Source organism: Carassius auratus, chromosome 14, assembly GCF_003368295.1.
Source record: "Carassius auratus strain Wakin chromosome 14, ASM336829v1, whole genome shotgun sequence".
Lineage (NCBI taxonomy): Eukaryota > Metazoa > Chordata > Actinopteri > Cypriniformes > Cyprinidae > Carassius > Carassius auratus.
In genome coordinates, this window is record NC_039256.1 from 24,171,914 (window position 1) to 24,197,441 (window position 25,528).

General features: G+C 38.1%; 1 protein-coding gene across 3 annotated transcripts in view; it reads right to left on the reverse strand.

Moving 5' to 3' along the window:
* Window positions 1-7,224: 7,224 nt before the first annotated feature.
* LOC113114095 (A disintegrin and metalloproteinase with thrombospondin motifs 2) overlaps window positions 7,225-25,528 on the reverse strand; it is a gene marked incomplete at its 5' end in the record, with an annotated part of 35,479 nt that continues 17,175 nt past the window's right edge. Inside the window, 16 exon segments of one of the 3 annotated variants that reach the window (XM_026280836.1) lie at window positions 7,225-9,556; window positions 13,197-13,286; window positions 14,229-14,358; window positions 14,486-14,693; window positions 16,589-16,721; window positions 17,080-17,245; window positions 17,335-17,498; window positions 17,595-17,675; window positions 18,304-18,424; window positions 18,511-18,644; window positions 19,733-19,908; window positions 19,990-20,135; window positions 20,219-20,332; window positions 21,727-21,756; window positions 24,989-25,121; window positions 25,202-25,345. In XM_026280836.1, coding sequence (XP_026136621.1) covers window positions 8,550-9,556; window positions 13,197-13,286; window positions 14,229-14,358; window positions 14,486-14,693; window positions 16,589-16,721; window positions 17,080-17,245; window positions 17,335-17,498; window positions 17,595-17,675; window positions 18,304-18,424; window positions 18,511-18,644; window positions 19,733-19,908; window positions 19,990-20,135; window positions 20,219-20,332; window positions 21,727-21,756; window positions 24,989-25,121; window positions 25,202-25,345 — 2,977 coding nt within the window. 3 annotated transcript variants of the gene reach the window in all.

Below are 25,528 nucleotides of genomic sequence, written 5' to 3' on the forward strand. Positions count from 1 at the left end.
CTCGTTATCAGACTACAGTTACTTTTTTATAGATTACATTATACATTCACACAATAGCTATAAATTATTCCTAATTTATTGATTATTCCTAATTTCTCTTTTTCATCTTTTTTTTTGTTTTTGTTTTTTGTAGGTTAACTATGTATTATTATGTATTATTGAAAGGCTTTTGTGTTTCAAACACATTATTTATTATGTAATGCAGACATTCCCAAGCTTTTTGTCATCTGAACCGCTTTAATCTGATGCATTTACTTTAAAGGGGTGGTCAACCAGCTATTTTCGATGTCTTGATGGTGTTAATGGGTGGCACTGTAACATGTGTTCCTGCTTCAGTTAATGGTTAATGGTCATATGGCATGTAGGCAAATAAAATATTTAATTTTTTTAGTAAGTGATTGTTATTTTAAAATTATTCATTTGAATTTTACATGATTTATGATTTATTAAATAATTGTTAGCTTTTCATTTATTCACAAACCCCCTGCAGTTCCTTTATGAACACCAGTTTGGGAAACCTTGATGTTATATGGTGTTTAATTACACTTCATGTTGTTAATTACAATGAATGCAATACATTTTCTTACTCTTTGTATGTTTACATCATTATGGTACAAGATTATCATATTTAAATCAACATTACCTTTAGATCACCTTGATTACAGTCCTCATACTGTACACTAAAACTTAACCAGCAAGACATTGGTTTGCTTTATCCAGCTGTCAGCTGAGAAACATAGTTTGGATATTATGGCAATGCAGCTGTTCCATTCCAGCTCATGTTTTTCAGAAACAATCACATAATATTTGTAATGAAGTGTCTTCTCCCGAAGGACACATGCAAATCAACACGTCCCAACTATTTGAGAATGAGAGACAACAAAGACATCATCATCGATTGTATTTTTAGTGTTGTGAAGCAGGCCACCGCTGTTTAGGAAGCACCCACAAGCTTCAAACCAATCCCCGGGTAAATATTGTCACCTTAAGAATTGGTACTCTCTCTCTCTCTCTCTCTCTCTCTCTCTCTCTCTCTCTATCTCGACCTCACAGTGATGATTGACTCTGGAGCCACCCTGAATCCCATCTATCAGGACATCATGTCTAACAAAAGATGCTTTACTAGTAAACACCTCACCAAGCATTATGTACCTCAAGCTTTAGGACTTCAAATCATGCAATGGGTTCACACTTCACTCTGCTCAGGTCTTCCTGGTATCTCTCGAACTCTCCAGCTCATGCAAAACTCTTTCTGGTGCAATAACATGGCACGAGATATCACTAGATATGTTAAGTCCTGTCAGATCTGTGCTCAGTCAAAAATCCCAAAGGAATTACCTTCAGGTCTCCTCAAATCGTTGCCCATTCTTCAACGACCATAGTCCCACCTGTCTATCGACTTCATCACTGACCTTCCAGCATCCAATAATACTACTACGATCCTCGTTATCATTGACCTTTTCTCCAAGTCCTGCCATCTCGTTCCACAAGCCAAACTGCCCACAGCCATGGAAACTGTGCAAACCCTCTTCCAACATATCTTTCAGATATATGGACTACCAGAGGACATAGTCAGTGACCAAGGTACTCAATACACTTCTCAGGTCTGGAGGGGATTCTGCAATCAGTTGGATATCAATGTCAGCTTAAGTTCAGGATATCACCCACAAGCCAACAGACGAGCCGATTGACTCAACCAGGAGGTAGTAAGATACCTCCAAAACTACTGCAGCTGGGAACAACACAGATTGTCTGAGTTCTTGGCATGGGCAGAATATGTACAAACCTCCCTGACTCACTCCTCTACAAGTCTAACCCCTTTCCAGTCCATCCAAGGATTCCAACCACCTCTGTTCCTATGGTCTGGCGATCCCTCTTCAGTTCGTGCAGTGGACAGCTGGATTCAATGTAGTGAGAGGGTGTGAGACAATGCTCATGTCCATCTACAGGGATCTGTGAAAACACAGGAATTCCAAGCAAACCGACAACATTGCCCACACCCTCCCTAACAACCAGGAAAATGGGTCTGGCTATCGAGTTGTAGCTACCAAGCAGGAAGCTTAGTCCCAAGTATGTTGGTCCTTTCAAGATAATAAGACAGGTCAATGATGTAACATACCAGTTGAAGCTTTCTGCTAACTATCATATCTCTCCCTCTTTTTCCATGTGTCCTTTCTCAAACCTGTCCACCTTGGACATGACCCTGGACATGAAGCCCCAGAACGTCCACTACCACTCAACCTTGATAAAGCTCCTGCATATAGGGTGAATGTATTACTGGACTCAAGACGAAGAGGGCGCAGCTCCAGTATCTGGGGGACTGGGAGGGCTATGGACCTGAGGAGAGGTCATGGGTAGCCGCCCGGGAGATTCTGGATCCATCACTCATCGAAGAGTTTCAACAAGCCAGTCCCAGATGCCCAGCACCTAGACCACGGGGACATCCACATCGAGCTCCAAGGGGTCGCTCCTAGAGGAGGGGGTTCTGTAACACCAAACCAGCAGAGGGAGCCCACGCCTAAGTACTGATCGTGCTCTACACTTCCTCTGCTTCCACTGCTTAAACTTCCTGTTTGACTTCCATATAAACTCAGACCTGTTCAATTGCTAATCATGAAGTATTGCCAGTTCATCTGCCTTACCAAGCTTGCCTCTCTGGTTTTGACCCTCTGCCTGATAATCGACATCTGTTTAAAGCTTTGACCTTTAATAAAATTCTGCACATGGATTCTAACCATATTAAAAAAGTTACTGAAAACGCAATGTGAGTCTATTCTCTCTATCATCTCTGATGTAATCATAAGCCTGGTTTTCTTTAAATTTCTTTACATTTGTTTTGGAACGCATAGGCTTACTGGTGCATTTTTTTCCACAGTTTAGCTTAAAATAATAGACACTCTTACCTACCGGGTTTCAAGTGCTTGTGCCTTTGTAGATTCTCTGAGTGATTAACTCCTGACTTTCAAGATCATCTAACTGCATGTGGTGAAATACATTAATGACGCAACTTCACATGCTTAAGTAGTTTATTTGCATTAGATCATTTTAATGTGTTAAAAATTTTGAATTAATCACGTGTTAATGCCCAAAGGTTGTAACTCTAATATATATATATATATATATATATATATATATATATATATATATATATATATATATATATATATATATATATTGTGATGCGTGGCCCGAGCACTCATCAGCGTCGCCCTGGAAACAGAACAGACACGCCTGCACCTGCTCATTACGGGCTGAGTGGTCACACCTGCAGCCCATTGGAAACGGGCTTTATAAGCAGCGTCGTCGAATACAGAGGTGACAGATGTCTCCAGAAGACTCAGCTTACACTTTTCTGTGTTTCCCCTCCAGACAGCAAACGTGTGTCCGCCAGCCCGTTAAAGACACGGACCTCACGGACCCACACAGCACTGACCACCAAAGGAGGAAGAGGAGGCTGAGCACTGAGCACTGGAAACCCCTCACGTTGGCTATTTTTCCCTACACCACCTCAATAAAATCCACCCTTCGGGGAACTTACCTTGACCCTCGTGTCGTGTGCTTCTTCACCCCGTCACAATATGTATATATTATTATTATTACTTTTGTTTTGTTTTGCCAACTGTTATTTAATATATAGATATTGAAATACCACTTCTCTCTAGGTGTATTTAGGGTGAACGTGACTTGAACAAGTACAACATGTTCCTGGATCAACATCCTTGTTGATCGTGGAACAACGTTCCAATCTACCGCTAAGAATATACTGTAGATATAACTTTTCAGGAAATGTCAGTTTTAAGCTTAGAGTCAGGATTAGGTGGTTCTACACCCTTGTTAATCAGCTATCATTTCCCATTGATTTAGGAATAAATTGTGGGTAGGCTTAGGTTTAGGGGTAGGGATTGGGTAAAGTCTGAATTTTGGACAGTAATGTTGATCCAGGAACATGTCTTGCTTGGCAAAATCACAACGACTCGATGTCTAGTTAGATATATTGCAAGTCAAACAGAATTTCATTTTTTTATTGGTGAGAGCTTCTGGGCATATAGAAAGGACAACTGAGGGGCTTGCTCAGTTTCAACAAGCTGTAGTAATGTGATATTATGAAATTGTTTATCTGTATAAATTCCTAAGTTTTTGAATACAAGAATTATGTGCACAGCTGCAGGGCCAAAACCGAAGAGACTATTAGTTTCTGCATGAGCAGAAAATCTATCTTCACCTTCAGTTTCACATTATTAGATTTAATCAGTCTCTAAATATGAATTCTGGCAGCTATAGCATCTCTTATTCATCAAGCTGGCAGCTGATTGGCCCCACTGATCATTGCAGGAAACGGATGTTGCTGCTTAAAGACACACATTCCAGGTGTGTATAAATCACTGTATTCTCAATATGTCATCCTATGCAACTGAGACACTCTGAAACATGAATGTTTACTGAATCATATACTTAAATTATATGAAATTTTAAAAAACCCATTTAAAAATACCATATAATGTTTTCAGTTTTACTAATATTTTCTGGGGGAAAGTTCTACCTGAAAAAAAAAAAAGATCAATACTTACCAGATGCTTGCATATACAGTAGTCTTCAAGCCAGAACTGTAGTCAGTGCTGATCCAATTAACTCATCCCTTTTCCTTTTTTCAGTCTGAGACCAATAAAGCTATTGACAGAATGTCCTTGGCCATTCAAATGAATTGTTCATGACCTCCTGAACACTGTCCTTAAGAAAACTCAAAAAAAAAAAAAAAAAAATCAGACTATGACCAGAAGTTTGAAGTTCTTACAGCGATTATCATTAAGACTTTGTGTTAAAGACATAAATTAATTTGCAGACAAAATTCCTAAGTGGGATTTATTGAACAGATCTTAGCATGTTATGTGACCGGTACTTTTGCTGACCCTTGTGGTGCCTTTATGGCTCTTTGACTAAAGGTCAGCTTATGATGTATTACAAATAATCAGCAAAATATGCTTTTTCAATCTTTATATGAAGGCAATGACAGAGCAAGCCTCCTTAAAGGGGATTGTTGTGGGCGAAAGAACTGAACACAGCGATTTTAATGGAATCCTGCTCCCAATTTCATGCCATGCTCCCGTGGAGGAACCAGAAAATCAGGCCTGAATGAAGATATAAATATATGTGGATTGTGGGGAGCTTTTCCTCCCATATCTAAGCAGTAGAATCTGCTACAGAAACAGCCCACCTTTGTACATCACACACACACTCATGGCAGGGGGTGATCGTTATACAGATGGCTGTCCTGATTTATGAACAAACACAATTAGTCACAAACAGTTACGCTTCTTTTGGCCTCTGGACAGCGAGAGCATCTGTAATCCTACAGTATATTCATCAGCCAATATGTCTAATCTGGTCAATTATAAACTCAGCGTCTGAAAACAGCCACAGATTTATGCTTCCGCTTGAGAGATCCAATTAATCCTCTTGTTTTCATTTTAGCTTGTAAAATGATGGTGTGTCATTACTTAAACATCTTTTTTTAAATAATAAAAATGCCCCAGACATCTTCATCTTTACTAAGCTTGAGCAAGAAAAGCACATTTTGTTTCAAAGGTTCAAACTAGGACATGATATGTAGCTACTCCTCTTCTTTCTTTTCGTTTAGTTTCTTTTGTTCCATTTTGTTTTGATGTTTTCCATTCCTTCCCTCTGTGTAGTTTATTTCCTTTCCCCTTCCTGCCTTGTGTTTTGAGTATTTCCTTTTAAACTTACTTCCATAATGCTAAATTCTAAAATGTCTTTGAAAGATACCGGAAATTTATTTCAGGGGTAAAAATATAATTTTCCCTGAGATCAAATTTTGAATACAGTGGTGTTTAAAGCGGCTCCTCGCGTACATTTTATTAATCTTACATAATCTTTCAAAAGTTAATTTCTTGCCATACAATGCAAGATTATGATTCCATTCAATTAATTTATTCAATTAGTCTCACTAAATATCTCTCTTGGTTCCAGTCCTACCCAATAGTCTCATACTAGAATGTGGGTCCATGTATTAGCAGTGAAACACTGTCAAGAATTCAACACTAAACACAACTGAATGGACATTTATGTATACCAGCAGTTAACGTAGTTCTAAAATACGATTTATACAGTGACTGGAGACTTGTGAGAGCAATATATTCCTTGTCCATCACACCTGCTCGTGTAACACTACGGAGACAGAGGCTGTTGATGTTTGCTGTATTGTAATATAACGCCATCTGCTGGACCAATGATGTCACAGGCCACAAATGAAAATTACCCCTCATGTTTTACTCAACCTCACGTCATCCTAGGATTGCATGACTTTCTTCTTTCAGACGAATCCAGTTGCAGTTATATTTAAAAATGTCCTGGCTCTTCCAACCTTTGTAATGAAAGTGAATGGGTGTTTTATTTTTCAACAGTTCCAAAGAAGTCCAATAAAGTGCATCCATCCATAATAAAAAGTGCCTAGCACAGCTCTGGGAGTGAATAAATAACTCAGTTTCATCAACTTTGATTTTCATAGTTCAGGAGGTTCAGAATACTTCTTCTATAATTACTTAAAAGATATAAAACAGACAAGCAATATTCATACTGAATATGAATTTTGTAGACCTACTTTGGCAAAGTTCTTCTTTAACTCTCTGACAAACTGATGTTAATAGTGTATTTTTCTCAGTAGACTTGAACAAAGAAATGTAGATGATCTTTATCTCTTGTCCTTACTGGGGGAAAACAAGTTATATTTTATTTGTGATTCGTCTTTAAGCTTTAAGCTGGGTCCTGTTCCTCTGTTATTAGCCCCCGAGTCCATCCACACGTTCACCTGCAGTGAGGATGAAAGCTAATGAAGAGGATAAAGTGAGGTAAGGAGCTCCAGCAGAGAGGTACAGCTCTAATTCCTTCTGTTCTAATTGGCCCTTTCTTTCTCTGAGAAACCTTCAGGCCAATATGTAAAATAAAGAGAAGAGTACAAGCATTTTCGCCAAGTATTTTTTAAAGAATTTGTATGGATAATTTAATTAATTAAACAGCTGTAAAAGTTTGTCTGGAATTCTTCAACATGCCAGTTCCATATTCAACTTTTTCAAAGTAAACTATGCAATGAACAATAATTAATTGGTATACTTACTTTAGCAGTTTATTATTAAAAAAGGTATGTAAAAGCACACACAAAAAATTAATTAAAAAAAATGAGAGAGATATAAAGCCGTGAAACATTTTTTTGCAACATATACAATTTATTTTTGTTTTTGACATTTTTTTCTGCTTTTTACATAATGCTGGAGTCTTTGACATCTTTGGGTAGGGTGTAAAGTATTCTTATAACAAGTCAGAATCTCACAAATAAAAATATATGTCATCTTGACCTGATCTGATAAAGTTTCAGCACAAGCTTGAATACTGGTGAAAGGAAATATAATTCACAAGCACAAAATTAACATCTGTGTAATACGGTGCATCCCTGAATTGTTCTTATCAAATGATTCATTAGTATGACTGTGATATAGGTGCATGTAATAAAATCAATGTCTTATTGACTGGACTAATTGTTTTGTTTATTACTATATACACATCACCACATTTTTTTTTAATTATTAGAAATGTTTATGATAAAAATGTGCAGCTGAAACACACTGTAGTCAACGTACATTTCAGACTGGTGTCAACTGATTTTATTTTTGCTAATTTATTCATAATACAGTATGTGCCTATCGTCTGTATCTGTCATTGAGCATATTTGGAGAATAACATGTTCGGAAGCATCGATTTGTGCAAATGATAATTTGCCTAACTCTTTTTCTATGATTTCTAGATCACCCAAATATGAAATTTCTATCATCATTCACTCACCCTCTTGTTGGCTTTCTTTTCTTTTTCATGCTGCTTTTTTTGCATTCAGTGGAAGGGGATGGGGACGAGAAGCAGTCAAGCTTCCAAAACAGATAAAACAGAACCATAAAAGTACCATAAAAATCTTAATGAACCGTGTTCGGATTTCTTGGAATGTGAATGATATTAAAGATTTATGATTTAGTTATGATACTGTCTGTGAAAAACTACTTGTTTTTTGGTACAATACCACATGGTTCCAGAAGACTTTGGAAGATGATTTGTATGATGCTTTATTGTCACTTTTGGAGCTTCATAGCTCCTCACTACCATTCACTTATGTAATACGGAAAATGGAAATAAAAAAATGGCTGAATCTCTGTTTTTGTGTGCCATGGCAGGAAGAAACTCGTACAGGTTTGGAAAGACACGAGGTTGAATAAATGATAACAGAATTTATATGTTTGGCTGAACTAATCCTTTAAAATGATAAATCACTTTGAATTACAATATCCTTAAGTGAAACCTGCCGAAACAACTGTGCAAACACTAGTGACTTTCACAAAGATCAGTTTGCCATGTCATTAAAAGAGGGGAAAGCGTCAGTTCACAGCAATATTTTGGACATTTTCCAGTTCTTGACCCAAGCACCAAAATAAAGTCTAGATTCAGAAGTTGCATTTGGCAGCTGTATCTCTATAAGAGAAACTGGACAGGGCTCAAATCCCCTGTGCTCTTTTCATCCTTCTCAAAAAGTTGCGCTTCTCCTCAAGCAGTTCCTGGATGCGCTTATTCCGTGTTTTCTCACGCAGAAACACGCGTCCTCTTCTGGGGATGATGTTATTCACAGGAAAATCATTGTCCAATGGGATTATTCGATACGGTATATCAATAGCATTGCTCTCACTCACTTCTTCCACTTTATTTGGCCGTCCACTCGTCTTCTCTGTGCCAGATGCTGTTGTACTGGACAGTGGTGTACTGGAAGTTGAAGTTGTAATGCTTGGTACCAGGGGAGCAGGTTCTTCAGTGGTTGTTAGCACCTCTACTATAGATGTCACAGGGATGCTGACATCCATATTGACTGAGGTTGTTAATTCCCATTCATTCACACCATTCGCTGTTGTTGACTGCAACATACCACTACTGTCCACAACTGGTGCACCACTACCTTCACCAGACTCTTTAAACTGGACGGTGGTGCTGGGAACGAGAGTGCCATTATTCAGATCACTGAAAATGACTGGGAAAACAGTGCTAACAGGTAATTCGGTGCTGTTTGCCACATCATCTGCAGGTGCAGGTGTGATCCTACTTGGTGTAGCAATGGCAAAGGATGTGCTCTGTTCTGGAGTAGTGTGCTTATAGAGAGGAGTTGTAGTATATGGATAAAAGGGCGTTGTCGAATATCCGAGAGTATCAGTTGACGTTGCTAAAATTGTATATAACCAAGGTGTGCTTACAGATGTGGCACTTTTCCCTTCTGTGGAAGGCAAAAAGGCCATCGCGGTGGTGGACTCTGTGCGTGTGGGACTTTGGGCTGTGGTGGATAGTCCTTTGGTGGTAATTTTCAATTTTGATGGTGGCTTTCTTGCAGTCACAGTGGTCTTTGTGATATTGCCAACTTTGCAGGACTTGCAGCACATGCGCTGAAAGCCCGGCAGAGAGCAATACTGCTGCAGCACCTCCATGTGACAGAATGTAGAACGGTCACCAAGACAACGTTCTGCAAAACAAGAGAGGGACCTAATAAGACGTGTGTGTGTACACTGAAATCAAATTAAAGTCAAATGCATGATTTAACATCACTGCAACAATCTAAATACAATTGTTAACATATCAAAACTAAATTTAGAAAAAGGCCAGATCAAGTTGAAAAAGCTTCCTATGTTCTACGTATAATGAGGAGTTGAATGAGGATACGTGCAGATAACTACAGTAGACATCTTCCAAGCTTCATGCTTTTCCTAAGTCTGAGTAAGAAATAAGCAGAAATGTGGGATAAAAAAATAAAAACAATTTAAAGAGAAGCATTAGTTGAAGCAAAGGAAGAAACAGAGTTATGACCCGACCATTAAGCAACTCTGCAAAACCAGCATTTAGATGCATACTAGGTATAAACGTTAGGTTGTTATCGGTTTATCGGTTAAAATGCAGTTTTCTTTTAATAATAATAATAAATAATAATAATCTTCCTTGTGAATGTGGTTATTAATGGACTATGAATGTGGTTTCGTCCTTCTGAAAATTGATTATATTTATTTATATAATCATTAGCTAAAGCCTGACTGACACTACAGGATTTTTTGCCTGGAGTGAAATCGCCTCAGTTTTGAATACACCGGGTGAGTACACAAAGCTAGCACGCTAAAAAAATAAAATAGTAATTAACAAAAAAAAATTAAGTGACGATCTGCTGCTTGAGATCACGTGAGGCGCTCCTTCTGTCATGATGATCTTAATGATATCTTGCAATGTTCAAATCTTGTAGTATGTGCATGTCTAATATTTGAGGGAAGATAATCTGCAAAGATTCTCCTTATGCGTGTGCTGCAACCAGATTTCTATATCGGTTATGATTTTAAAACACCTGTAGTGTGAGCCAGGCTTTAAACATTTAGCAAGATCCTCCAAAAATGTGTTATCATCAAAGGGTTTTTTAGTGGCTAACAGGGTATATATCTGCGAATATCAGTATGCTTCAGATATATACAAAAACAGTTTAATGACAGATTAGGAGTCCTTCACAAAATAGCAAAAACAACTGTTTTACACAACTTTAACAGAAAATGAGTTAAAATTTAAAACAAATTGTTCATTGCACTACAAAAACCCATTATTCTTTGAAAACGTGGCAAATATCTGTGTTTTTGCTTTACCCAGATTCACTACAGTAAGCCTTATATTTTCAGCACAACTGACATGAGAATAAAACAACTGCAAAATAACCTGCAATTCCACCACAGATGGTGAAAGAGAAACAGACAGAAAGCAGGGCGACAACACAGGCAGAAAAAAGCCATTCGATTTCTTTTCTTTCCATTTTTATAACACTTTTTTTTTATTCCTACTTTTGCAGTTGATCATGACAGAAACTGAAACAATGAAATGCACTCCCACCCCCATTTAAACATACAGATAGAGTTGTCTTCTTCAGAAAAATAAATAATCAACTGTATTGAAAGGTACAAGTTCACAGTAACTTTGGTTAAACACTTCATTACTTTGAGAACAATTAATCCATTGGTAATTCAGATGAAGAGGTAAATAAATAAATAGGTCATTGGTTAAATAAAATACAGGATTTCCATGATGATGTAAAAACTGGCATGGCACATACAAGTGTCATATATTAAACATTTACAAAACATTAATAAAGTTTCCCTGATAAATCAAAGTGCATATAGACGCAGTGCACGTAAGTCCATCTGAATGTTCCCCAGACATTTTCCCCCACAACAGCCAGCCAAGACGCAGTTAGGCCAGTGAAGTAACATGACAGTTACTCATAGAATATAATATTAGCATTTTTTTTTTTCTTATAAGTAAGGAGATAACAGTCATAAATGTTATTAAATACAGTAAACACCAATGTTTATTTACAGTATCTCACTGCAAGGTCTGGCTTTTCCTAGTGTTTTCTCCACGGCTTTGAGCATGAAAATTCGGATAGCTCGCTACATAGTCACAACAGAAATGTGTTTCACGATACAATGACACGTCTGAAGTGATAAAGAGATGCCGAGTGTAGGTTTCCACTAAAACGCTCTCCGTATCCAATGAGTTAGCCACTGTTTTCGGATGTGTGATGATTGGTTGATCGGTTGGTTCTATTTCAGGTTTTGTTTGAAGCTGCCTCTGGTTTCTGTGTGCTAAGCCATAACTTTCACAGATAAATGCCGATACATTCAAACGTAGTGTAAGGCATTGTTCTTACTCTCTATGTACCCCCAGCCCCCCCCAGCCCGGAAAAGAGTGCGCTCGGATGTGGATGAAAGTTCATGAGGTATATTTATGTGTCGTCTTTTGTATGGCCACTGGTAACTGTCGTTAAAAACGCATGCTGGCAGACGTACACGCATGCAAACGCGTGTCAGAAACCCTCGCACATACGAAGGCATAACGAAATCGCATGTCACTCATCACCAAGTGGAAATATTTAATGTGCATGAATCTCTCTCGTTCACGATGAATCCGATAAAATGAAACCACTTCTCTTGAAAAAAAAAAATACAAATAAAAATGGAGAGGCAACTGGCTGAGCGAGTCCTGCATAATATAGGTCTTCCCCTTCCCCCGAAACACTTAACTTCTGTTATTAAATAGCAATAGTTCTGTATTTTATGTAAAATCAATAAAAAAATACACGTAACAGTCAAGAATTAAAGCGATCAATAGCAGTCAAAATGTTAGGCTAATAAGCTACAGCTTATTCATGGTAAAACAAATTATTAATATTTTATATTATTGGTACCCATATAGATTTATATTCATATATAAATACAAATATATTAATATGTTGTTTAAAGTCTGCAAGCACAAATAAGCTGCATTTATTGAATTTGTTAACAGTCAAAGAGAGGATGGAGGATGAGGTGGTTGTGGCATTCGAACGTGTGCAGTAAAGCGACCCTGTTTACAAGTTCCACCTCATGGCCACCAACACATATGATGGCGGTTCAACAGTACGTCCCATGTTAACATCTTAACTTGTTAGTTTGAGTGGTTGTTTTTGTCCCATCAGGTTTCCAGAATGAATAGGATGTGGAATGAGCAATTAGCAAAGGTTTCCTCATTGTGACAAGTTCACATTCACAATAAAGCTTTAGTTTTTTTTTTTTTTTTTTAGCCACTTTTCATGTTTATTTTTTCCTTTCACACCTGCAGCTCAGGCGGCGCCTCTGTAAAACGGCGTCCGCCTTAAGAGCGTAAGCCATATGGAAACAGCTTGCAGAGGGCAGTGATTCAAACAAATGTGTCGCCCCTGCGGTAACCTCAGTGCAATCATTAGCTCCGCAAGCTGCCCGTCCAATCACAAAGCCCCTTCGAACAACCCCAAATTTTTTTACATGTTTTGTTTTGTCAACAATTTCTTACTGGCCAGCGTTCACAACACAGAGCTCCACAAAGGAGAGAGAGAGACAGAGCGAGAGACAGAGAGAGAGAGAAACAGAGAAACCTCCCCCTATCAGAACGCCCCATGAAAGAGGACCACCACCCAGGAAAAAGAAGCGTGCAAGCCTCGGAAGAGGGAGGCAGTCAGGGGAGTTTGCCTTGTAAAGCCAGGCAGAGAGACAGAGGGAAGGTCCAGCTGAGAGAGGTGAGACAGCGCAGCGCCACAACGTGGCTGGAGAGAGACGCTTTACTTGACATCCTCTGCACGGGGTATTTGGGGTCGTGACGTGACAACCACTGTATCAGGAAGTTGCCGTGATTGTTGAAGTCAGAAGTGCTCCCTGTCGCATGTGGGAGAGGGATTGGGAAGGAGAAAGCCCAGGACACACAGAGAATGCGAGAGAAAGAAAGAAAAATCCAATCAACTATATTAGTGTGATCATTTGTGTTAAGAATTAGTCTGTTATTTCTGCCAAACTAGTAGGCTATAAATAGTACAACTTTCATTAATAACATTAATAAGCATTCTGGACAGATCATTAGTATGTGTACATTCCAATATTCCCAACTCATTGGCTTCATATATTTTGGTCTTCATCAACATGAAATGAAAATATCGATATCACGACTTCTGATTAGCACTTGGACGATGACATAGGAAGCTAGCATTGCAAATTATTGTTTATTATTTTCTAATTTAGTTAATGTTAGAAAGTTCTAGTAAATTGTTGGGGTCAGGGTGAGGGTGTTTTTTTTATATAATTTAACACCTTTATTCAGCAAAATGCATTTAATTGATCAAAACTGGGAGTAAAGTAATTTATGATGCTACAAAAAAATTAGCAGCAAATTAGCATATTGGAATGATATCTGAAGAATCTGCAGACACTGAAGACATTTCAATTTCAATATATTCGAATAGAACTGTCCTTTTAAATTGTAATAAAACTTTACAATATTACTGTTTTATTGTATTTTTGTTCAATAAAACACAGCTTGGGTGAGCATAGGAGACTACTTTCAAAAACATTTAAAAATCTTATATCTATTTCATGATGTCAAATATAGTTCATTCATGTTAAATAATGAACACATTCTTATTTTAAAGTTTAACTAGTTATATACACCCTCATTATGCATTACTTTTAACCCTTTCCCACCAACCATCTGAGCCCTTCATGTTGACTTGAAATTGGAATGTACTGATCTGTTAGACATTTCAGGTTGTTATTTTAGACTTAAAGAACATTTCTGAAGATGTGAGCACATGATCAAATACGCACTTGGGCAGGGATCCATTCTGCAGGGTCTCAATGCAGCAGGTTTGGAGTCCAGACAGAGTCCAATAGTGTTGTCACGGGTATGACAAAGCACCTGCCTCTGTTGCGTACCATTACCACATGTCACTGAGCACTAACACAGCACACACAGACACAGACACACACAAACAAACATTCATTATTTTCATGTTAAAGAATATCAAACTAATCCCACTCTCAGACCTGAACTGATGGGAACACAGCATGTCAGAGGTCTGTACCTGTGACCAGGAGCCCAGCCTCCACTCAGCAGGGCACAGGTTGCGATTGCACTCTCTACGGGACTCTGGGCGCTCGTCACTGCAGTAACGGCTGCGAATGGATTTGATCTTGCCGTCGCCCAGAGGTTGGACGCAGTTTACGGAACGTGTCTGAGTTCCCGTCTTCCCACAGGACTTACTGCATTCGCCCCACTCTCCAGCCACCCAGCTAAACACAGAAACAAACACAGTCAAAGCTTAAACAGGTACAACAGTGTAATAGGGACATCTACTGGACACAGACTATAGTTGCAGAAAATCAGGCCATATAATTAGAATATCATCAAAAAGTTGATTTATTTCAATAATTCAATTCAAAAAGTGAAACTTGTATACTATATTCATTCATTACACACAGACTGATATATTTCAAATGTTTATTTCTTTTGATTTTGATGATTATAACTGACAACTAAGAAAAATCCCAAATTCAGTATCTCAGAAAATTAGAATATTGTGTTTTGTTCAATATTGAAGACACCTTGTGCCACCCTCTAATCAGCTTATTAACTCAAAACACCTGCAAAGGCCTTTGAATGGTCTCTCAGTCTAGTTCTGTAGGCTACACAATCATGGGGAAAACTGCTGACTTGACAGTTGTCCAAAAGACGACCATTGACACCTTGCACAGGGTGGGCAAGACACAAAAGGTCATTGCAAAAGAGGCTGGCTGTTCACAGAGCTCTGTGTCCAAGCAAATTAATAAAGAGGTGAAGGGAAGAAAAAGATGTGGTAGATATGAGTGTACAAGCAATTGGGATAACCGCACCCTGGAGAGGATTGTGAAACAAAACCCATTAAAAAATGTGGGGGAGATTCACAAAGAGTGGACTGCAGCTGGAGTCAGTGCTTCAAGAACCACTACGCACAAACGTATGCAAGACATGGGTTTCAGCTGACGCATTGCTTGTGTCAAGTTACTCTTGAACAACAGACAGCGTCAGAAGCCAAAAAAGACAAAAAGGACTGGGCTGCTGCTGAATGGTAGCAAGTTATGTTCTCTGATAAAAGTCAATTTTGCATTTCCTTTGGAAATCAGGGTCCCAAAGTCTGGAGGAAGAGAGGAGAGGCACACAATCCACATTGCTTGCTTGGTCCAGTGTAAAGTAAAGTCAGTGAGGGTTGGGGTGCCATGTCATCTGCTGGTGTTGGTCCACTGTGTTTTATGAGGTTTAAGGTCAACGCAGCCGTATACCAGGAAGTTTTAGAGCACTTCATGCTTCCTGCTGTTGACCAACTTTATGGAGATGCAGATTTCATTTTCCAACAGGACTTGGCCCCAGCACACAGTGCCAAAGCTACCAGTACCTGGTTTAAGGACCATGGTATCCCTGTTCTTAATTGGCCAGCAAACTCGCCTGACCTTAACCCCATAGAAAATCTATGGGGCATTGTTAAGAAGAAGATGCGATATGCCAGACCTGACAATGCAGAAGAGCTGAAGGCCACTATCAGAGCAACCTGGGCTCTCATAACACCTGAGCAGTACCACAGACTGATCGACACCACGTCACGCCACATTGCTGCAGTTTTTCAGGCAAAAGGAGCCCCAACTAAGTATCGAGTGCAGAACATGCTCATACTTTTCATGTTCATACTTTTTAGCTGGCCAAGATTTCTAAAAATCCTTTCTTTGTACTAGTCTTAAGTAATATTTTAATTTTCTGAGATACTGAATTTAGTTTTTTTCTTAGTTGTCAGTTATAATCATCAACATTAAAGAAATAAACATTTGAAATATATCAGTGTGTGTTGTAATGAATGAATATGATATACAAGTTTCACTTTTTGAAAGGAATTAGTGAAATACTGTAAATCAACTTTTTGATGAAATTCTAATTATATGACCAGCACCTGTAAATGTAGTGCTAGGGGAATTTTTATGTCACACGTTTTTATGTATTAATGTGTATTAAATCTATAAATTATATATAAATATTTATGTTAACAAAAGACATCATTAAGTGCCATTAAAAATAAAGTATCACTTGGTGTGTCTTGCCCCCAAAACTGAAATAAAAATAATAATAATTTGCTTCTAAGTCATTTGGCACACACACTCACATGGGCTGAGCACACTCTCTCAAGTAACAGTCTATAAACAGGGGCGGAGGCTGCTTGTTTTTCTCACAGAATCTGCGATGGACCATCCTCATCTCTGCATTCTTACGGCAGCCGTAACGCGTCATCTGAATACCTATCCATAAGAAGGTAGTGAAGGTAGTGAATGAAATTCTCATGAACATGAATAGAGAATTACAAATAAATATAATAATTGAGAATCATGTTGAGTTCAGTCAAGCACTTCCACTTCTTTTGTCCTCAAGTAATGCCCATGTTGTGTTTTATAGACTCTTTGCTAAGTATTACCCCCAATTTTAGTCACTTTTAAGAGCTTGATAATATGGTGGAGAGCAAGAGTTGCTGAGGCAAGATTGGTCAGCAATGTTTTAAGGCAGGACTTACAGTAGAAAAAGATCAGTCATAGTAGAAACTTAGCTGACTCTTAAACTTCTCTCAAATAAATGATTGTGGTTACAGTGTGGTTACAGTACCTCCTCCACAAGTCTTGGAACAGGGTGTCCATCTCTTCACCACCCAGGAATATGGCACTGCATTATCAGGGACCATGTTATTCTCATTGGTACCATCACTCAGTCTGTCATAGTCAGTGATGTATTTGATCGACACCTTCACCTTGGCTGATCCATGCATTCGGATCTAGTAAACAATTACACATTTAAAGACAACCAATTAAGACAAGTTGTGTATCCACTGATGTATGTGTGTGGATTCCTACAGGAGATTACCATGACAACCACGTCGTTTTTCAAGGGTCCGCTGGTTTGAATGGTGTCCTTGTTGTTTTTATTTTCATACTCCCATTCCAGACCTTTTTCAATAACTGAGCGTGTCTCTGGGTAGTCTCCATAGGCATTGAGAAAGAAATCACCCGATGCTTTATTCCTGACAGCTATTTGGTAAAAACAAAAAATGGAGAGAGAGATCTGCAGTCAAACAGACACAACACTTAATGCATGAAAAACTACAGGAAATGATTAGGCTTTACCTAAAATGTGAGTAGTTCCATTAAGTTCCTGGATGAAGAGATGTCTCGCCCCTCTGGGAACTTCCAGCACTTTAATGACACCTACACCAAAACATTTCCAAATCACTATTACTTTATTTCAATCCTTTAATAAACCTAAAATGTGATTAAAGAAACAAAGTTTTTCGGAAATGTATGATGCTATTAAACATGAACTCTCTAGGTGTGTTATTTTATTAATTTGTAGCGCTTGTTTTTATTTTTTGTTATACCGAGAGCTTGGATAATCAGGCCAGTATTAGACTAGTAACTACAAATCTGGCTTTTGTTATAAATGTTTTTTTAAAACATTTAAAAAATGTAAACATTGAAACAGATATGATACAACAAAGCTTTATTTCCTGAAATCACATGACTCATGGCAGTTGCATACAAGCTTCACAAAGCAGTGTTTCGAAAGCATCCATCACTGCTTTTAAGTATTAAATTAATAGTATTTGAAACCAATATTTGATTCAAGTATTTTTTCAGTGATCTTGCAAGTTCCAATGTGCATTTTGTTATGGGATTTCCTTTGCAACGAATTTGTCTGAAAGTAGGTACCTGTATCTTATGAGGCTTATAATTATGCCTATGTTTGGAAGAGCCATTGTGTCTGGACTGGTCCTGTGATGCCTTAAAATGCTGCCTCCGCTAGGACACAGCCTACGTGTGTGCTGCGGAGACGTACCTGTCTTCTCTACAAAGGTGAAGTTAAACTTGTGAGTCTTGCACTTGGTTCCATCTCCCCCGCAGACACCACACTTATCTTCCTGTAGAGCTGATCCAACCACATTATCACAGCCCACTTTCTGAAGGGAGAGAGACATCATGAGCAACAGGCCACTTTAAAAAAAAAAAAAAAAAACCTTTCCAAAGGGTACACACAGCTATATACCTCACAGTCTCCGGCCACACACACACTGTAGGGATCTTTGTAGGAACAGCGTGTTCCAGGTTCCACCAGAGTCTGCATGTTGACTACAGCTCGGGTTTCTTTGGATTGACAGAACAGTTTGCAGCGTTGCTTAGCTATGGAAAACAAGACAAGAGAGATCCCCGAGTGATGGACTGAGATCAAATGCACAATTATAAAGATTAAATGCTCTTGAATTCTAAGAAAAATAAACAAATTCTAATTCTAAGAAGAAAAATCAAGTAATATAAAATCACTGTTGATCATTTACCATTTAAATTTCCAGAAATATTCCACATCTAATATGTCTTTGTCCAACAGAGGATAGTTAGATAACATTATTCCATGGTTTATACAAAAAAAGGTCTCTTGATAGTCTTTACATGGTCTATAAAAGCATTGTACATTATATCATCATATAACAGTTAGTTTCACAGCTTATCCAAAAACTGGATGCCTCTGTTCCAGAAGAACATTCTAATAAGTCCAGCTCAAATTTTCATAAAGACCTAAGCTTATCTACGAACACTGTGATGCCTGTTGAATGTCCCAGTTATTTAAACGCATTTAATTTCATTCTGTGTGGAAAAAGTACAAGTAAAATATTATCAGAGGTATCCAAGCCCATTTTATGAACCACAATCATTATTTTCTGAATATTTCTGCAGTTCAGTCGTAATTGACATGACAGTTAAAAGAAGGAAAAAAAAGGCTCAGAAAGTCTGTTTATATGATAATTACTTTGGATGTTCCTGTGTTGATCGACTAAGGCAGATGTCCACATCACTAATGACTCGGGAGGGATTTCATGTTCTAAATGATGTCATGAATATTGCAGAAGTGGAAAAAAGGGGGGTTTGAATGAAATCATATTGTCATGTGTACCCACTGTGTAAGTGAAAACAGCTGTGCGGAGAGATGGATTACATCAGTCTGGTTACAGGCCTGGCTGACAAACTGAGCTAGAGTGGGCAGGACAGCAGTGGGAAACAATCTAAAGTAAGCTTTAAATAAAATGTAAATAATTTAAAATAATATAATTAATTAAACTATAATTGAACTATTTAAAACTCAAACATTATATTCATTTATTATTTACATTGTATGTATACAAGGTATAATAACTGTTTTCAAGGTGTCTTTTTTTGCAGAGGAAAAGCTATTTCAATTCTGTGTGGTTCATGAAATCTGCCATATTACTTACGGTCGGGGTGTTCATATGGCAGCCAGTGGTGCCAGGTATTCTGGTACTCAAACTTGTTGTCCATCATGCTACATTGCTCGGCTCTGTAATCTTGGTACGGGTCTTCACACTCATGCATATTACAAATCTGGAACTGATAGCTTGGGCCGGAGCAAATACGTCCACCGTTGGCTGGACTGGAGGAGGTTAACAGAAGAGAAAAATATGAATATTTATATGAAAAAATTAGACAGACAAGCAGATAGATAGATACACACCGCGGATTGTCACAAGCTCGTGTGCGAAACTGTAGTCCCCTTCCACAGGGGTGAGAGCAGGAGCCAAACTCACTCCACATCCCCCAGCTTCCATCCTTTTTTATGATGTCTGGAGTCAGCTGCATACAGTGGCCTTTAAAACAGTGCTGAGAGAGGAAGAGAGCAACACATAAACACAGAGGAAGCAAGTGAGTATCAGGATGGATCTGGATGAAAGGCTGAGTGGTACCTTCCCATCACCGCAATTAGTGCCATCAATGGGCGGACCTTTTTTGGTCTTGCAGAAAAAAGGGTTGTCTGGATGAGCACACCAAAGTTGCTTACAGGGGTCAAAGGGGCGATACTGAGAAACAGAGGAACAGAGAGAAGAAAAATTATTCTCAAACTCAGAGAAATCTGACGACAAGACACCGGTCAGGGAAGGATCAAACTGAAGGACATCTGATGGGGTAAATGTAGTAAACTGTTCATTACAAAGACAAAATGATGTACAAATACTGTACCACTATTAAAACAGCCATGTATATTTCAAAGAATTTAAAAAAAGTTGCTTAATATAATATAAAATGTAATGTTATAACAGTTGTTCAGGCATGATGAAACAGTATGATACATTTTCATTCATGGGCAGGCTACATTTATGTAACCAAGCAATCTCATGCAGGCAAATCAAAGCAATGACGAAAACTCTTTAAGTTATGATACAGCCTGTGACCAACAGCACAGTTAGACAACAGAATGCTGGGCAGTGTTGGGAATGGCCTCTATTAAGGTCAAATGTTAAGCAAAGTCTCTCTTTGTTTTCCTTCCTCTTAGAGGCGTAGTAGACAAGAGCAGAATCTCTGGCAGTGGTACTAATGATGACGCTACATTTAGCAAGATCCTAAACCCAACAAGCATTTTAAACACATCAAGACACCAAGTGCAAATTAATGGCTCGCAGTTTTCAGCAGTAGCCAGCTGGCTGCTACTGTATTCTCAGTTTGAATATTTTTTGGACTTTGCCAAGCTAAATAGCGAAAAGATTTCTAGGCCAAAAGTTGGACGATTATTTAGCACCTGTAGAGATTTTTAGATGCTTCTGAGAACTGTATGGTTAAACTTGTTCAAATCAGCAATCTTTTCATTTATATTTTTTTCTAATGAATGTAGAAAACTCTCTGAAAAGTCACCAGACTGCAATGACCTGATTAACTTGACATTAAAAGAATGTTCAAAAGAGGTTTGAGATATTCAGTATTGAGAGAATCTGTGGCATGCTTTCAATTACTCCAAGAGAATAATGTTATCCTTCAGTTTGAAAAACAGAGGCATTCCACAGGGTTAAGAAGCAGAAATGTGCCACTCGTGTTCTTGCTAAAGCACTTATATCAAATCTTCCATATATAAATGTGCTACTTAAGCTGCAAATGTGTCTAAATCAAGCCTTAAGCGATGGGACTACTGTTCTGGGTGGATGAACCTCTAGTTGTGCATTATCCTAATGCAATTCCTATTTGTGGAATTTCGAGCCAAAATTCTTACATTTGTATTGAATTCAAGCACTCCTTTTAATTCTTGTGAAAGCCAATTATTTCAGAAACAACTGTGGGTTTAGTATCCTGGTGCATATGTGTCTGCAAAATGACAATGAGCTGGACACCAACCAATAACATGTAATGATTAACAATAAAACCATCTGAATTGAATCAAGTTCAAACGAAAGAGGCCACATTGCGACTGAGGAGAACACCTTACCTGGGCTCCTGATTGCCCCACCTTTTGCAGCTAAGGGAATGGTTTAACAAGACAGTGAAGTACAGTCCAAGCAGTGCTGTTCAGCTGGAATCTCATTTTATGAGCAGAAGTGATTCTTGAAATCATCTTTATCCAGCTTATCAAGGGATATCAAACTCATGACATCTGGCTTTGATTATCTGATAAATTGTATTCCCAATAGTGAATTGTAAACAGTATAATTATAGCCACACATTTTCTCTCCAATAGACGAGTGACATCATTTTGAAATTTGGTGCTCATCAAATGTTTTTTTTTTTTTTGGTCATTCTGGAATTTATTTAATATCAACAACTGTATTCAAATAAAACCAGCTGATGTGCTGTGGAGTAGTTTTAAAACCTAGGGCAGGACTCACAAAATAAAAGAGATTTCTTAAGATGAGTTCCATGAAGTTCATGGTTACACTTTATGTTAAGGTGTCCATGTCGCAGTGTGATTATATATTTAAGTACTAAGTAATAATATTTAAAGTCCTCATGAAATCAATTGTTTTTTGGGTGTTAGCATCAATATGTTAATGTTAAGATTATCTATAAGGCAATGTGCTCCATTCGCATTTAGATGATATAAGCATTCAAAGCTTGCAATTCGTCTCTTTCATGACAACTGTGAGGGGGGGATTTTTTTTATAACTCATCAGTTAAAATTATATTAAGCCTTAAAGTTCTACATAATTAAGGGAGCGGCCACTTGAGTGACAGGTGGATTGCCGCGGCTGTTGCCGCTATTGAGCTAAGTGGGCGTGGTTTCAGCAACCAACCATTTTCGATTATCCGGGGGTGACAAGAGGTAACTCGCTGTTAAGATGACCGGCTCTGCCTACTTTTGGCTTCAAAACCGCTCTTCGGAAACCTATGGGTGATGTCAAGGACACTACGTCCATGTTTTTATACAGTCTATGGATCGCACAGAGCGAATCTCAGCATGATTATGACCACAATTTTGTTTTACTAAGAGTTTCTTATTGATTCTAGGTTGTAATCTATTAGAAAAGGGGGTGGGGATGCTCAATATGTCCTGCCCTCTCTTCCTTGTTCAGTTGAAATTACGTCACCACATAGAATAACATTGATTGTTTCAAGGCACTTCAGTGGACCTTGAACTAAATGTACTTGTAGTTAAAGGGTTACTCCACCCCAAAATTAAAGTTTTGTCATTAATCACTTACCACATGTCATGAGCTTTTACGGGTTTGGGATGACATGGGGGTAAGTGATTAATATCAAAATTTACATTTTAGGGTGGAGTGTCCCTTTAACATGGATTAGGGTTTGGCTTAGGGTTACTTGCATGTAATAATCCATAATTTATTGCTATTATGATAGCAAGTACATGTAACATGCCTAACAAGGACAGCAAGTGTTATTGAATACTCCTAATTGCAATTAAAAGATTACCAAGTTTGCTAATATATTCCTAAAAACATATTTTTTCTTAAGAAGAAAATGTCTTTATCTGAATACATGGCTGAAGACTCTCTTCAAGGATTGCCTTCTTGCGCCTTCTTCAGATTACTCTAATAATCATAAGTTTTAATGTGCCATGTTACTTTTAAATAGAATGTCTCAAGCTGCACCAATCCGTTGATTCAATTTTGTGCTATTTTTGTTCCAATATGTGCGTCCTCTCTGCTACAGTAAATGCGTCCTGGGTTTTCTAGTCATTCTATTAATTTCTACTAAATTTTGTCACTGATCACTTCAGAAAACTTGTGCACACCCTTATTAATAACCCTACTATGTACTGTTGCGGCTAATCTAATGTAGCTAGTCTTGTAGCTATCCTGATTAAGAGTCCTACAATTTAAATTATGTAGCAAGTGTAATGCCTAAACTATATAATTCTAACTTACCATTCAAACTTATCATTCTTACAATTTTAAATTTAAGAGTTCTTGAAAGTTTTGTATTAAGAACAATCTTAAAGACAATCTAAAGGGGAAGTCGTGGCCTAATGGTTAGAGGGTTGGACTCCCAATTGAAGGGTTGTGAGTTCGAGTCTCGGGCCAGACGGAATTGTGGGTGGGGGGAGTGCATGAACAGAGCTCTCTCTCCACTTTCAATACCATGACTTAGGTGCCCTTGAGCAAGGCATCGAGCTCCCCGGGCGCCGCTGCATAAATGGCTGCCCACTGCTCCGGGTGTGTGCTCACAGTGTGTGTGTGTGTGTTCACTGCTCTGTGTATGTGCATTTCGGATGGGTTAAATGCAGAGCACAAATTCTGAATATGGGTCACCATACTTGGCTGAATGTCACTTTCACTTAAGAAGAATTTTTGAGAATACAAAATATTCTTAACTTTTTTTGAAAATGAAAATGGCAGTTAAGAAGACTTTTTTTTTCCTTCTTAAGAATGTTTTATGAATCTGGCCCCTTGTTCTCCACTTGTTCACTAAAATATTTATTCAAAGTGAAAATAGTTTCATCATTCACTCACCCTCATGTTAGCCCATATGACATTTTTTTCTGTGGAACACACAACATGTTTTAAATGCTTTCAAACTTATGAAAATAATTATGAAAAAAAAAATGAAAATATATTTATATATATATATATATATATATATATATATATATATATATATATATATACATATATATATATATATATATATATATATATATATATATATATATTTGAAAAGATCTGACTCAAAAGGATAATTTGTTAATGAATTTATGCTGCTTCTCTGAAGAACATGTCAAAAAGAGCTGTATAACTTACATTACTTTAGAAGACTTGAAATAAAGTGCATGAGTCATAGGGACCTCTTTTATGATACTTTAATGGTGCCTTTGTCTACCTTTATAAAGCTTGAAAGCTCCTTCTTTTGTGCTCCACAGAGGAAAGAAAGTCATACGGGTTTGAACCAACATGAGCATGAGTAAAATTATGATAGACTGAACATTTTTGATGCACTATTCTGTTCCATTAAGCCTTTTCCCTTTGGCATGTACAGATATCAATACTCAGTCACTTAACACAAAATACTGTGTTCCATTCATAATGCATTATTGGCATGTATAACACACATCATACTGGGTCACGGCAACCTACGGTGAACCCAATGACCACAAATGGTGATTGTTATGGCAAGCTGATGGTTGTTAAGGAAGAATGCTTGTAGAATTATACATGCTCGTTGTGATTTTACAATCTCGTAATAATAATGCATTACTTGAATGAAAAAGCCTGTGCAGCAGTAAATTCAAGACTCACCGCTGTGCACATCATGTATCCGGCCCCAAAGTCAAAGCGACACTGTTCGTGCACGGAGTAATGCAGCCCGGGCAGGTGTGGAAGCTCCTCCCATTTGTGCTCGAACGGGTCATCACGGAGACAATCATATGAACTTCAGAGGCAGAATGAGATGGTATATAATCCACAATTGCACTAGTCAAGATTGTCTGTGTATGTCTGTCTAGCACTCACTGCAGGTAGCGGCCCAATTCCTGTTGACTGCAGCGTGACCAGTGGAAGCGGTGGAATGCCGCCTGCACCAGTGGGGCCATGATACTCCCCATCTGCACCTCATCTCCACAACGATTACCCTGCCCATCATGCTCCATTCCCAACCTATAATACACACGCATATATACAATTTACTTTATTGAGAACAACTTGCACCTTATTTTGGCATTTTTAGACTTGAGAATTTGAGAGTTTTGAATTAATTGCCTGTGTGAATAATTTAATTATTCAATAATATAGGCTGTGACTTGTTCTGTTCCTGAATTAATTTGTTTTTTAACAAATCTA